The sequence below is a fragment of the Chlamydotis macqueenii genome, chromosome 2, assembly GCF_036417535.1.
Source record: "Chlamydotis macqueenii isolate bChlMac1 chromosome 2, bChlMac1.mat, whole genome shotgun sequence".
Taxonomy (NCBI): Eukaryota; Metazoa; Chordata; class Aves; order Otidiformes; family Otididae; genus Chlamydotis; species Chlamydotis macqueenii.
Genome location: NC_141557.1, coordinates 63,437,865 through 63,453,661, shown reverse-complemented (window position 1 = coordinate 63,453,661; position 15,797 = coordinate 63,437,865). Strand labels below are relative to the sequence as shown.

The 15,797-nt window shown below is 36.5% G+C and overlaps 1 protein-coding gene across 5 annotated transcripts in view; it reads left to right on the top strand.

Annotated features, from left to right (window-relative positions):
* Nucleotides 1-15,797, top strand: part of ATP9B (ATPase phospholipid transporting 9B) — a 167,363-nt gene that overhangs the window by 36,107 nt on the left and 115,459 nt on the right. For all 5 annotated transcript variants that reach the window (XM_086743146.1, XM_086743143.1, XM_086743142.1 and 2 more), the window contains one exon: nucleotides 8,229-8,287. In XM_086743146.1, the coding sequence (XP_086599272.1) occupies nucleotides 8,229-8,287 (59 nt within the window). The remainder of the gene's footprint in view (nucleotides 1-8,228; nucleotides 8,288-15,797) is intronic.

Sequence of the window (15,797 nt, the reverse complement as noted above, 5' to 3'; positions counted from 1 at the left end):
TCTACAGAAGTAAAGATTCAAGATCTTTGCTTACAATGAACTCTGAATCCCATGTTGACAGTGGTGTGATCGATGAGTTTTGAGTTGTGGCCAATTTTAAGAATGAAAACATTATTGCAGTACCCACGAAAAATTAAGCTGTACTAAAATTTGCCACAAACACATATATAAAATAATCGATAGATGACAAATTGCACCTTTTTTCATTATATATGGTTCTTAAATAAGAAGGCATTCTGAAACTGAAAGGTATAGTTTTTAGGAAAAAAATGGGACTTCCTGCTATTATAAAATTAGACCAAGATTTTTACAGTTTTTGAGAATGATTTAGGTATTTATCTGTACAAATTAATAAAGTCAAGTACTACACTTCTGCAAACTATTTTTATAAATAACTTTCAGTATAATCTATCTAATTTTTAATATTGGCAGTACTCTTCAAGTGGAAAAATTCAGTTAGGCTTACTATACTAACCTACAGGCTAATGGTTTGGAGAAAGAAGGCTTTGTTACTTGTGAATGAACAAACTTGGTACAGACTTAATTAAAAGCCTGAAAATCGATGCCACCTTAAGAGTCACTTTTCAGAGTGGAACTGCACTTTATACTGCTGTAGCATTCCCCCCCCCCAGGGATTTTATGACTTGTCTAGGTTTTACAGTCATTTATTTGAAATAGGTATTTTTTCAGTCTTAAGGATGGACAAACTGACATAGAGAGGTTAAGCATTTTGCCGTTGTTCAAATTGGACAGTAGGAAAACTTAAAGTTAGCAAGGTTCAGGGTTACCCTTGGTTTAATTGTACCATTTATGGAAGATACAAATGACTATTTAATTGCTTCTAGTTAGTTGTTTTGCAAAAATGTTTGTGTACTACAGGGAAACAAACGTATTTGTGGCAAGAGAAGCTACTGGGATTTGAATTGTGATTAATTACGTGTATAAATATCGTGTGGGTAGGCTGTTTTGTAAGTTAAAATCTTTTTATACAGTGTTGCAATAGATTAAAATGAGGAAGTCTTTTGACTAGCTAGCAGTGTTGACTTTCTGTTAAGTCATTCTAAGCCCCAGGAACCCCTGAACAGGTAAAATATGTGAATGTTGTCTTATGACTTGCATGTTGCTCGTGTAAGAAGTACCAGCATTTTGAAGATGGTGGATTCACATTAGTGACTCCTGAAGACTTAGAATTTCTTTTTAGTAATTCAAGATCTTGAATAAGTATTTGTTCTAATCAGTACATCTTAGCTTTTGTAATAATAATGAGCTGTTCCAAGCAGGAAATCAAGGAAGAATGAGACATCTGTTTGAAGTGTTACTTAATTGTATTTAGGCAGCAGTGGCCAGCTTAATGTTCATAGGCTAATTCAGATTCATGAGATATCCAGTTTTCTATTTGTCATGTAACATGGCAAAGCTCAGTCTTCAGTCATCCCTTGGTGAATTTGCTGTGTAACTTTGCACTTGTCAAGAAGATGGACCCACTGCAAGTGAAGTTTGAATGGTTTCTACTTTTTCAGCCCTTTGTGGCAAGTGATGAAACATGCAAATCAGTAAATGTATTGAATTTTTTTTGTGAGCACGTCAAGTAAGTCTACCCGTATCCATGTCTTTCACATGAATCTTTTCCCTTGTATACTTTCCTAGATTATGTTATTGAATCTCTTAAGTTGTTCAGTCATGATGCATTCTGCTGTCTTAACCTTTTTATTGAGCTGTTTGTTGCAAAATCTGTCCTTTTTTGCATAATCTGCAAAAAAAGTCTGCAAATCCTTAGTAGACAGTTTTCAGTAAGTATGCAAGTTAAAGTTGGAGAGTATCTGCCTGTAGAACTGAAATTATCTTGCTGTTGAAAATCCTGTCAATTTAATTGCCTTTTTCTGCTACAGAGCATCTCAGCTGCCTTTTGTAGAGCAGAAACTGTAATGGAAAAATATTTTAGACCTGTGTATGCAGGTTTGGGAGGACTTCTGGTTTTCTTTCTTAAGGGACCATTACAATTTTGGCACAGCTTCTTGTCTTGTGCGCTTAAGTACCTATGAAAAAATGCTGCTATTCTGCGGAAGAATCACCTCAAGTTCATAAATAGGCTATTATTGCTTTCATTAAGCTGCCAAAAGCCAACTGGATAATAACATTGTAAAGCAATTTTAACTCTTTCCCTTCCCATTCTTGAAGTGGGCAGTTCTGCCCTGAACCTTTCCTACTTAGGTGTACCCATGCAGTGTTACTGAAGGTTTGAAGAAAAAAAGATCAAGAAAAAAATAAATAGCTATAATAATCACAACTGTGAGTTGCAGAAGAGGCATGCATGTGTCACTTCACCTCAGGATGTCTAGCATGATATATGAAGTGTTGCAGAACTCTCACTTTGCAACCTGCAAAGCAAAAGAAGAAATGAATATCAGGAGAGATGAGATTAATAAAATAATTCCTTCCAGACTTCAAATGTGAAAGACTTATGTCTTTACTGTATCCTTTAAGGGTTTTTAAGAATGTTGTGAAGTTGAAAATATTTGCCAAAACTGTGTGAAATTGAGAAAATAACCTGTAACTGCTATACATAAGAAGATAACGAAGTGTGAAAGCTAACATGTTTCCTTGAGAAGTCTGGTTTAGAGAGCTATAATGATTTGAATTTTTTTATTTTTACTTTAGAACTTCTCTTTATGCAGCGAGAGCTGCTCTGTGCCTAAAATACCACCTGAGTCTCTATCTCAATTAACCTTTTTTTTAAATTACAAAATAGTCTCTGTCAAGAGGCAGTCAGTTTTCAATAATTTATACCTATGTTGTCTGCAACTTTAAAATAAGGGGTTTGTCAGAATGTCTTGATTATTGTAATATTATTCTTTTGCAATTATTTGAAATCTGTGTTGAAACATAACAATAGAATTTAAACGCTTCAAGAACAGGTCGTCCTTCAGGTTTTTAAAAAGCCACTGCATTAAAAAATCCAACATTATTTCTGAATCTAGAGTTGCAACATTAGGTCTTTATTGCTTGCAGTACTTCAAACCTGCCAATGACTTTATTCCTGGTATTTACACCATTTGGAACAGATAAGTTTTTAAAAAATTATATCAATTTAATCTATCTGATTAGGGAAGCAATAAGCAACAGCTGAAACAGAACTTGAAATTTCAATGTAAGAAATAATTTTAAAAGATACCAGAAGACAGGAGATATCAAGGGGACGGTTTTCTTCCCCATTTTTGCAGCATTCAGGAGATCGGATAAGAAAGAATGAAGGCTTTTCACTTCACCCAAGAGGAGGTAGTACACAGAGAGAGGAGCTAGGAAGCTCTCAGGAGTTTTATATTGGTGACTGAAGTCTAACCTCAGTTCACTATGTAAGATGAAGTTTGAAAGAAGGACCCAAGGACAGTGCTTGCACTGAAAGATCAGCATCCTCACCTTAGACTCACTGTAGCTTTAAGCTTTCCCCCCAACCAGCTCCCCATTGTATTATCTATACTCTAGTTATGCTGACAACTAAGGCTAATAAATGCCAGGTAAAACTTGCAAATGATCTATACTTGACTCCTTTCATTCAAGAGTTTTGTATTTGTGGGTTGGAGACAAGCTCTGTTACCAAGTACAGAAGCAGTATTTCAAACAGTACTCAAAGTACCATAGGTAAGATGTAGTAGTAAATTAAAAAGAATTTGAAAATGTGACTCTCAGAGGTTACAGTTCTTTCAGAAGTTACTTGCACTCATGTAGCAGAGACACTTTTTATTAAAAAGAAACAAAGTTATTTCTGATATAGAATTGTTAGAGTTGGAAGGGACCTTTAAAGGTCATCTAGTCCAGCCTCCCTGCAAGGAGCAAGGACATCTCCAACTAGATCAGGTTGCTCAGAGCCCTGTCCAACGTGGCCTTGAATGTTTCCAGGGATGGGGCATCCACCACTTCTCTGGGCAACTTGTTCCAGTGTTCCACCACCCTCGGTGTAAAAATTTTTTCCTTATATCTAGTCCGAATCTACCTCCTTCTAGTTTAAAACCATCAGCTCTCATCCTATCATAACAGGCCCTGCTAAAGAATTTCTCCCTGTCTTTCTTAGAAGCTCCCTTTAGGTAGTACTGGAAGACTGCTTTAACGTCGCCCCGGAGCCTTCTCTTCTCCAGGCTGAACAGCCCCCAACTCTCTCAGCCTGTCCTCATAGGAGAGGTGCTCCAGTCCTCTGATCATCTTTGTGGTCCTCCTCTGGACTCTCTCCAACTGGTCCATGTCCTCCTTATGTTGGGGGCCCCATTCCAGGTGGGGTCTCACAAGAGTGGAGTCAGAGGGGCAGAATCGCCTCCCTCCACCTGCTGGCCATGCTCCTCTTGATGCAGCCCAGGATGCGGTTGGCCTTCTGGGTTGCAAGCACACATTTCTGGCTCATGTTTAGCTTCTTGTCCACCAGCACTCCCAAGTCGTTCTCCTCGGGGCTGGTCTCGATCCATTCTCTGCCCAGCCTGTATTTGTGCCTGGGACTGCCCCAGCCCATGTGCAGGACCTTGCACTTGGCCTGGTTGAACTTCATGAGATATGCATGGACTCACCTCTCCAAGCTGTCAGGGTCCCTCTGGATGGCATCCCTCCCTTCCAGAGTGTCGACGGCACCACACAGCTTGGTGGTGTTGATGAGCTTGCTGAGGATGCACTCTATCCCACTGTCCATGTCGCCGACAAAGATGTTGAGGAGGGCCGGGCCCAATTCCGACCCATGAGGAAGGCCACTCATCACCGGTCTCCGCTTGGACATCAAGCCGTTCACCACCACTCTCTGAGTGCAGCCATCCAGCCAATTTTTTATCCACTGAGTGCTCTATCCGTCAAACCCATGTCTCTCTAGTTTAGAGAGAAGGATGTCATGCGGGACAGTGTCAAATGCTTTGCCCAAGTCTAGATAGATGATGTCCGTTGCTCATCCCTTGTCCACCAATGCTGTAACTCCTCATAGACGGCCACCAGACTGGTCAGGCATGATTTACCCTTGGTGAAGCCATGTTGGCTGTCACCAGTCACCTCCTTATTTTCCATGTGCCTTAGCATGGTTTCCAGGAGAATCTGCTCCATGACCTTGCCTTGCACAGAGGTGAGACTGACTGGCCTGTAGTACATAACCACATTTTGTTTACTTAATTTCTTAAATTTTTATGTGAAATACTTGTTAGCACATATGAGATATTTATTAGTTTTTCAAATCACTGCAATTCATTTCAAAAGGCTTTATCTTGGGAGTATAATGAATTACTACAGACACATTTCAATGTTCCAGTTCTGCATAATTCTGTGTGTTGCTTTAGGCAAAAGCCTTGCGCCTTGGTGGACTATAAAGTCTAGATGCACAGCTACTTCTGACAGCTTTGGACTTTTTATTGGTAATTACACAGATGGTGAAGAGTGTTTTGCTGCGGAGATGTTTTTAGAGAAAAAATAGTTTGCAAAAATAATTTATGCAGTGAATAACGTTCAGTGTTTTTTTTTCCCCCCTGTAAGTGCATCTTCACTAAGATGTAGTATTGCATTACTTTAATGCTTTCTGAAATGGCATCTAATGATTCTCATTTTTGCTAGTCTAAAGGAAAGTGTTATTTGTTGACTTTTCAAAATTAAGCCACTTTTTGAATTGCTGCCACGTTTTAGCATTTAGTTTTTAATGGAATATGTCGTGCCATTCAGACTGTAGAATTAATTGTCTTGTATGTCACAGGCCACTTCTTTATGTGTGGGGATATACAGGATGCTCTAACAAGACGTGTTTGTGTGTATTAAAGATGTTATTCTGTAGTGTTATACTAAGCCAACTAGAAAACAGTCTGATAAGGAAACTTTTAAATTTGTAATGTGAAATTGCCAGGACTGAGTACAAGCAAATGGGCGGTTGGTTTCCTGTTGGTATGCTTGGCACAAGGAGTCTTTCCTTTTTGTCTGCCCTACAACATATTGCAAATGAGTGTTCTACCTTCTCTTGCCCTCTGAGGCTTAGTGTCTTTTGATCTTTAAAGTAGATGATATTAGAACATGACTGTGGAAAACTCAGTTGTTTAAGCTGATAAAATTGCTAGTGGTTGCTTTCAATTGGTATCTGAATGGTTTTGGTTATATGTGACTGTGTAGGTGGCGTAGACCTGAGACTTAATGCAGCAGATACTAGGATTCTTGTGGCTGTTACTACTACTATAATCCATTGATTGACTTGGGCATCACACTGATAAACTGATGAAAATTGCTAGTGGAGGAATTCAAAACAAAATAGGAAATACTATCCTTTTGGTAAAGCTAACAGACTTGGAAAGCCTTATGATGTTTTTGCAGTATATACTATTCACTTACAGTCAAAACTTGAGAATTTATAAAGAGAATTCACAGGCTTGTGCACTTAAGCGGACTAAATATGTTGATTTGGTATTAGACTGTTCTTTTAGTGGTTGAGCTTTAGTATGAGTTACTTTAGATTTAACAAAACAAAAAATTGCTGAGAGATTGACACTAACTTAATTTCTGTGGGTATCTTGAAACTCCTGTAGAGAACTGCTAATCTTTCTTGCTACAACTCTTTATACCTTGGTCTTCTGCTACTCCCTTCCTCCTTTGAATGTGTTATGGCAGAGTTAGGAGTCAGATTGAGGATATAATTTGTTTTATATTTGGGGGTTGGTGGGAAAGGGGTTTTTTGGCAACTGAAAAACTGAACTGGTGTGAAAGACTGGCTTTCAGAAATAACTTTGCAGATAGGCCAAAGAGAAGTTCTGATTTTCCTCTGACATGGCAAATTTTACAAGTGCTAATGTCATGGAAAATGTATTAAAAATTAGCTATAGGAGTATATTTGTCATTGACTGAATTAAGCATAAAACAACTGTTACTTTTGCATTAAATGCAATTTTAAAGAGCAAATAGTGAAAATAATTACTTATAACATGAATCTTACTACTTTTGACTAAATGCACTTTAAGTATAAGGAATTTTTTGAGGTTAGCTACCTGATCTCTCTTCATTGAGTTATTATTAGGGGATCTCATGGATTTGGAACTTTGGAACTCAAAGTGTAATTTTGAGAGATGATAGAATGCATGTTGACAAATCTACTATTTGCAATACTTTCGATTAAACTCCAAACTGATTGCTGCTCATTCTGTGCTTTTGTGGGTCTTTTCTAATTTGTTCAGTCTAATTTTTATTTAGAACCCTAGCACCTTACCATATTTTGACATACTTGTCATCTGGTACCTGCTGACCAGATACCTGCTGTTTGGAATCATGACAGTGTTTCTGATGGGAAAAGATATTTTGTATGGGTGTGTGTGTTTCAGCTCATCAGGCTGTGTAAATATGTGTTTATATCCTGAACTATGGGTTCTGAATTTATCACCTGTTATGTCTTGGAAGAGGCCATCCATATGTCATGACTTGTTTGTAGCAAGGACCTGGGACTAGAACTCCTGAATTCTAATGAGATCAACAATAATTCATTTAGGGCAGTAGCTTAACCTCTCTGTCTCAGTTTTTCAGTCCAACAAATAAGAATGTTTAAACTCAACTGTCTTACAAATATTAACACCCTACAGAACATACAGAAATTAAATTGGTATATGTGCACTGTATATTTTTGAATGAGTTGTTCACAGCAGTTACTGGGCAGCTCTAGAAAATGAAAACCTGTATTTCAGCTTTTAGTATTTTACTTTTCTAAAATGAAATCTTCAGACATTTCTTCTGACTTACCTCTTTTCTACTATAATTGCCACAAGTGTCAGACAGTGCCAATTACATCAGTAACTTCAGTGGCCAAGCAAAGCTACCTGTTGGGAATTGGGCTATGACTAACAACTCACATGTGTGAGAATGCTCCATGACTGTAAGCCTAACAACTCTTGACTTGTCAGAAATAGGAGTGCTGTCTAGTAGGAGATGTGAAAGACTCCTTTTTCCAGTTTTACAACTCTGATACTATAGATCAGACTTGAGCTTCTTCCATATATATTTTTTTTGTCTAATACTTCTACAATAGCTAACTGGTTATGAAAGTAGACTTTTTTAAACCAATGAATTACTTATTCGAACAGATGAAATCTACTTATTAATATGTGTTCATCAGAGATCCATTTTGTATAAATTGTAACATTTTTATCAAGCAATAATGTCTTTAAGTATAACTTGCATTCTGGGATATATTTTCTTGTGACTATTTATGTCTGCCTAAGTTGATTACATTTCTTCTTTTTTTTAAGGTAAAGTGCAAGTTAAGAGTTCAGACATACAAGTTGGAGACCTCATCATAGTGGAAAAGGTTGATACTTTTTAAATATATTTTAGAGACTAAAGATTATTAACATGCTTATTATCTTCTGAAGAAAATTATATCAAGGTACTTATCTGTAAAGTACTAACTGGCCTTAATTTAGTTCAAGTCTTATTTGAGAATCTTCAAGGAAGTATATTTTTTTATTAATTATAAGCTTAATTTAATGTATGAATTGGTATATGCTTAAATTTATCCAGTGAAAGGAATACAATTACTGAATTAAATTCTCTGGCTTTTGCTGCAGTAAATGTTCTAAGCTGTCTGATTACTGATACCTTCCTTGTGATGCTCAAATCCGTATTTTTCTATGTCTGAAGCCTTCAAGGATAAGTTTTTTTTATATATATATAAATATATGAATATTCTGTAATTATAATATGTATATAATATTATATCATTAAAGAATATAAACATTTATATATTTTATAAAGGAGAAAAAGCTTTCCAGTTTGATTGCAAATGGTGAGTGAGAGCTATGAGCTTTTTCTCCCTCTGTGTTAGTACAATAATAAAGACAGTGTTGCTTATTTCAGTTGGTTTTCTAGGGTACTATGAAATCATTGTGACTTTTGAAAGTCAACTGAATTTTCTTGTCAGAGGAAACTATTTTGACTTATGTTCATTCTGGAAAGGTGACTTGCTTTCTGGGTGCCAGCAAGTGATGCCCATCATGCTTTGTATTAGAGAGCTCATCCACGGAGATGCTGGGATGAGGCACCTCACGTTGAAGCTTTTATCTACAGCTTTATTTGAAGTGTTGTGTGGCAAGTTGCAGCTTGGCAGGACAATCCTTAGTAGAACCTAGTCAGTTACTAGACTCTTCTAAACTTCTTGATGGTTTTATTCCTATTTAGTGGAGTAAATTACTTCTGATAAAAGAAAATCCTTCAGCAAATATTCCATCCTGATAGATTTTGTGCTTTCTTGTTAACACTTCTCCTTTTACTTGGAGAATACAGAGAACTCACAAATTGTTAGTGGATAGAGATTATTTTCTCTTTTCAGCCATATGTAAGAAACTCCTCTTCTTTTTGTTTTGGAAATCTTCTGTTTCTTTCCTTTTTGTTTCGTCTGTCATCCAAAGAAAGAACAATACAACCCAAGTCTGATTTGGTTTGCTGCTTTCAGCTTACAGTATATCTATTTCATGTAGTTTGTACTATTTCTTCCTTTTAAAATTTTTTTTTCTTTTGCCTGCTATCTGTACCTGGTATCTTTTTGGGCCTGTCTGAGCAGCATATACTAGCATAGACAAGTACATTAGTACTAATGTATCTGGCCTTTACATCTGTTTCACCTTAGAGCTTGCTATCTTAGAGTGCAGGTGGAGTCAGCTTGCAGCTGCTCACTTGTGCTTACTCTAGATCTTCTAGGAGACTGAGAATGAGATATTTGCCTTGATTTTTATTAGGAAACTTTTTGGGACCTTCTTAATCTCTAACTCTGGAATTAATTATTATGGAGTGTAGGGAAGACTCTAGTAGCTACACAGGTAATCTGCATTCCCTGAAATTTACTGAGATCCATCAGTCTGTTGGATTATGGTAGAATTTGGAAAACTGGAATTACTTTGGGGATCAATTTGCCTTGAATGAGGTAGGTCATTAGCATCTATTTCAGCATTATTTGCTGCAGCTTACAGATCATATGTTGTGAATACCTGAAGTTTCTCAGGATTTAGGGAAATAATGAGTTCTTTTTGATGAAGATTTTACTCTTATATCTCAGTAAGATGCATATAACTGTTTAAGTGTTGTATTTCAGCTTCAAGCTCCCTCTTGCACCAGCAGAGGTTTTTTTTTCCTTTTGGCCTAGCTGGGGGTGCTTTCAGACTAATGACATTAAATGTTTTCTGGTTCTATTGAGAAGTGTATTTTGTTGGAGCAAGCAGTTTTCGAGTATGACTCTTAAGCCAAAGAACCAGTCGGGAGTGAAATGTTCAATTGCTCACTCTAATGGCAAAGGAACAAGTTAACATTGTATTTGAGTGGAAGATGCATCAATAGCATTTCTGCAGTGAAATTAATGACTCATTTGAGCTGAAGATCCATATGTTAACTAGTGACTACATCACAAATACTAACAACTTAAGTGAAAGGCTTTTCTGTATTTAAAACTCGAATGTAGTCTGATTGTTGTCTTTTTTTTAATAGGCCTGATTAATTTCAAAGCACCTCTAAGTGACTGCAATGTGCTTGAAAGAGTTTAGTTCCAAATAATATATCTGTTGTTTCAACTGAGAATTTTGTAGTGCACTAATATTAGGCCTGAATAGAAGAAAATATTGCCTGTTTTTAAAAGCTGAAAGACATTTGTCTATGTTAGGTGAAAAACAATCCCCTGCCTTGAACAGACATGCTGCTTCCTCGATATTCTCCTTGTTTTTTGTTAAGATGCATTTTTAGTTTCCAATGGGAGCACAGGTGTGCATAGTGTTCCTAAATAAGGCAATTGAAGGGATGAGTTGATGAGTTCAGCTATTATTTAGACACTGTAGCTTACTGACAGTTTGGAATACATTTCGGAGATGTGAAGAGGGCATAAAACTTAATAACACATTTAGGTAATAATAGTAATAATACATTTACTTAATAACATTTAATAATAACACATAATAGTGTTTTGAAACGTGTGGAACACTAATGCTTCATGTTAAAAGCTTGAGAGCTTTTCTTGGACCCATAAAGGGACACAGTTGTTTTTTCTTAATCTCAGGTTGTTGTGGTTTAGCCCTAGTCACCACACGGTTCCTCGCTCTCCTTCCCCCTCCCTAGCAGGATGGGGGAGAGAATTGGGAAGAAAGGAAAACCTGAAACCAGGACACAGGTGTAAAGTTAAATTAGTCCAGTATTTTTAAGGATTGCTGTTAATGCTAGCATGCAGTATTGCACAGCATGCAGATGCAAGAAGACAACTGTGAAGTGCCTCTTCCATTTGTAACTCAGAAGCAAGCAGGAATATGTTAGTCAATGAGAAAAGCACATGGTTCATTATATGAATGGAGAAGAAAGGACAGTAAATGCAAAATTCTGAGGGTCTGTAGCTATGGAGAGTTGTAGGGGAATTGGAAGACTGAATAGGGAGCTGGAGAAGCTTATGTAAATAACAATGTCATGATAATAATGAGAAAAATGAAAAAGTAATTTGAAATCTGTTAGAAATGGCGTTTTTCAAGTGAATATTGTAGTCTGTGTTGCAGGGAAATATAGGTGTGTTTGTGGGTTTTTTTTTGTTTTCCAATCTGTCTTGTGTTCCTGGATGGCATGGAATTAGCCATGGGAACCCAGAAGCTGGGGAAGTACTTACCTTGTGTTGACCACTGTCTTGCCACAGTTAGATCTCTAGCAATTCATCTGTAAGCATAGACAAACACTGAGAGAAATGGAAGCCCTCCTTTCCTGGAGCTCTAAATTCTGCCAAGACTTAAGCAAAACAATGTATTCAAGTAATTTTCGTGACTTCTGTATTCAAATTTCAGTATATATCAATAAACATTCCTAGCTTCATCTCCGTGGTAATTGAGATTACATAGTTTCTTCATGGGTTTCTGAATGCTTGAAGTTGTATGTGTTGTCATTTTAACTTGTTCCACTTTGATAAATATGACATGAGAAAGCTAACATGATTGATATATTGCTGTTGTTTGTCTGTGACTATGTACAACAGAACTTAATTTTCTCCATAATGAGGTGTTAAAAGATTTTTTGTAGCATACTCGCCATCTGTTTCTGTGTAGTCACTCTTTTATAGTGACTAGGTATGTCTTTGCAGGGGGATCTTTGCTCTCCAGTGTCAGCAGTAAAGGTGACAGTGTTTTTTGGTATCTAGGACTCCTGCAGTACCTTTCTGCCCACTTCCAAAATGTGGAAAACCTGATCTAAATAGAGATTTTGATGTTAAACACTGTTGTGATTTTGGTGTGGTGTAGGTTTTTTGGTTTTGTTTTGATTTTTTTCTTGAAGGAGAAAGGAAAGACAATCTCTAGCCTTCCCTACATGGAAGGATACATTCAGATACGTTAATGCAGAAAAGCTTACATTATTTTAGAGGAAAGAAAAAGAAGCAGAGAGAACACATAAAAAGACATAAAATCAAGATGCATTTCTTCTATTAAAATGTGAAAATTATCACAACTGATCTGATCACAGTCTACGACTTCCTTAAGGAGGACAGCAGCAGATAGGTAGGTGCTGACCTCTTCTCTCTGGTGACCAGTGACACGACATAAGCAAATGGAATGGAGCCGTGTCAGGGGAAGTTCAGGTTGGACATTAGGAAATGGCTCTTCACTGGAACAGGCTCCCCAGGGAACAGGTCACAGCACCAAGCCTGTCAGAGTTCAAGGAGTGTTTGAACGAAGCTCCTAGTCAAATGGTTTAGTTTTAGGTAGTCCTGCGAGGAGTGGAGAGTCGGACTCGATGATCCTTATAGGTCCCTGCCAACTTGACATATCCTATGATTCTGCCCAGTTTTGTCAGGCAAAAATACTTGAATCTTGGATAGCAAGTACCAAGTGAATGTTTCATTTACTGAATGTGAAACATGCGTTCTCTGTGGAAGCTGGTAATGATTTGCAAAAACCTGATAACTCATTTGGATTATTAGAACTTCTATTTAATTCAGTATTAGATCATTTGACTGTTATTTTTGCAAAATTTTGAGGTGTTGGTAAAGCGTTGTTTACAAGTAACTGAAGTTTGTAGGCATGAAGCCAGTAACCTGAAACTTGTGTAGTGGATTTATGTCAGAGCTGGCAGGGAGGCTGCAAAACTGTATAGCTAATCTATATGAAGACTGGATATCTGTTTAATTGTTATTGTCATTTAAGGAAAGATTTATTTAATTTTGAAGTTGCATTTTTGCTTTTATCTTTTTTTTTCCTTTCCTCTAATAAGTGCATAATAATGTATATTAAGGTTAATTTTCTAAGGCAATTTTTTTCCGAATGTGAATATGAGATATTCCTGGTTGAACCTGGGCTTATGATGAATAATAAATTCCATTACATGTTTAATTATTTTCTGTTATAAGGCAAGATTGCAAAAAATGCTGTACTAGCTGCAGTTGCAAGTGAGCAGCCTCTTCAAGGTGAACACTGTTGACTTATAGACAAGCAAATTAATTTTTAACTCTTTGTGCTTTTACAAATAAATGGTAATTCCTGCAAATCAGGAAGTATCCATGCATGAAAATGCATAATTTTAAGGTATGAGCATCAGCTTCTTCAGTGATGTTGTCTGGTGTAAATACACATTTATTCTCTATTATGACTGAGACAATGTGAATTTTTTCACTCTGAACTGATTTTTGTAGGTAGTCAGGCATAGTATTTTGAAGGTCCTACACACTAAGTGTCATACAAGGCCGTGTTTAATTGTCTTAATGGATGTATTTTGAGCTGTTTTATTGGAGAGGTCTATTTGAGTGTACATACTTCTAAGTTTTTTATTTTGAAATGCAGTGATGAAGGGGAAGTGCTGCCTTCAAAAAAAGTAGAGGGTGGAGGGTTAAAAATTATAAACTATGTGTCTGGTTTCAAGTCAAACCAGTTTGAGAATGCTGGGTTTCTTTCTGTTCATAGCAGTCTTGTGTCCTTAAATGTTGAGATGGAGGACTGGCTTGACTCAATGAATGAAAGTACCCCTCTGTGTTTGTGTTGATTATTCTAGGAGGTTTTTGAATGTGTTTGCTGATCCTTTTGGGATAAGAGTGCTGAATGCACTTGAATTTCATGTAAAGATAATTTTGAGCCCATTAAACTTTTCTTTGATAGTTACACCTTTTAATAACCCATTGAATTTGTATCTTCCACTTTGATACAGTGAATCAAAGTATTGTCACTAGCATTACCCTTATAAAATTTACTGAATGCAGTGTACAGAATTCCGCCTGTATGTGAGATGTTCCATTGCTTAATGTCTTGAATTGAAGTTTTCAGGTTTACTTGACCCTATCTTAATTGCTATTTCTTCTGTAGAAAATAACTAACCAGTTTTCCATAGCTGGTAGTTTATGGACAAAATACAGCCACAATTGAATTATTATTGCTGTATTAATTTTGCAGTTTGATTATAATTGAAGTATGAAATAGGGAATAATTTTGTTATTTTGAAATCCTCATAAACGGAACGTGTTTCTTAACTTTTTATGTTGAGTAAATTCAGTCAGGTTTTTAAGGCTGAAATCTATGAGGTTCTCATGTATGCCATGTGGACGGCTTTCTCAGCTACATTTATTTTCTTTTCCACTCAGACAGATAATTGACCTCTTAAAAAATAAAAGATGAGCCTTGGATATGCAGTGGCTTTCAAGGCGATATCAAGCCAAGTACAACAGGAAAACCTGAACTTTATTCTCAAAGGGAGATACTTTCTATGTGAAAAATATTTGTGTTATATTCTCTTAACAACTAACCTGAAATTAAAATTAAGAAATATTTTTTTAGCATGAAACTAGTTAAAGCCATTGCTAATAATCAGCTGAGATTTCTTAATTGGTTAAAGGTAGTCTGTAAATGAAATGCAAATGAATCTTTGTGTTTAGTTTCAGTATCAAAGAGTACAGCATGTGGCATACTGGACATAAGTTGTGATGGAAGTAACTGCAATTCAGTATGGTATCTTTTCTCACTGCTCTGTCTTCTGTTCGCTCTGGTCCCTGTCAGCTAGTCTGTCACTTTTTTTTCTTTCCAGTCCTGTATCTCTTTCAAGTTTTGACATGTTGCTTATTTTTACTTTCTCCAGTTTTTCATTCTTAAACCCTACATTGGCAATGTGTAACTGGTGCTGGTAGATGCCTTCTGAACAAGTGGTGGGAGAGCTAAGGATTCGGGTAATCATGTAGCAGGTAGCGTGGTGGATGGGAGGGCAGTATTGTTCATTTTGTTTAATCTGCAAAAGATTAGATTGGCCTTTCTGTGGTCAGCAAAAAAAATTGAAAACATGATTTGATACAGATAGTTCTGTGCTTGAAGGGGAAATGGCAGAACAGGTGTGCAGATGCATCTGGCTGTGCATATGGCTCTATGCCTTTAGATACTAAGGAAGACATTCTACTCATTTTTGTCTTTGTAAAGGAGGGGTTTATACATATGTGAAATAGAAAAATGCTGTTCCCTGACTTGCTGTTTCCTCTGTGTGTTTTTGTGTATATTGGGAGAAGAATACTTGGCATACATAATGTTTGCAACTTGACTGCCAAGATAGAAAAAACAGTGAAATTTAAAACCACTCTTATTTATGCTGAGTATCAGAGTTTTGCTCAGTGAAATTATTTTTTAAAACATTTCAATTAGATATTTATATTCTCGAACTACTGTTTTCAGACAAGAAAATGTAAATCTGTTGTAGTTCTTCAGGTATTTATGATTCATTTATAAAGAGCATCAGAAAGGATTAGCTGTTGTTTGCTTATTGTATAATTTTTCGAAAATATTGATTTCTGAATTGCAAATGCTGAATGTAAAGTACTGTGAGAAATCCTATTTTAATTGAGT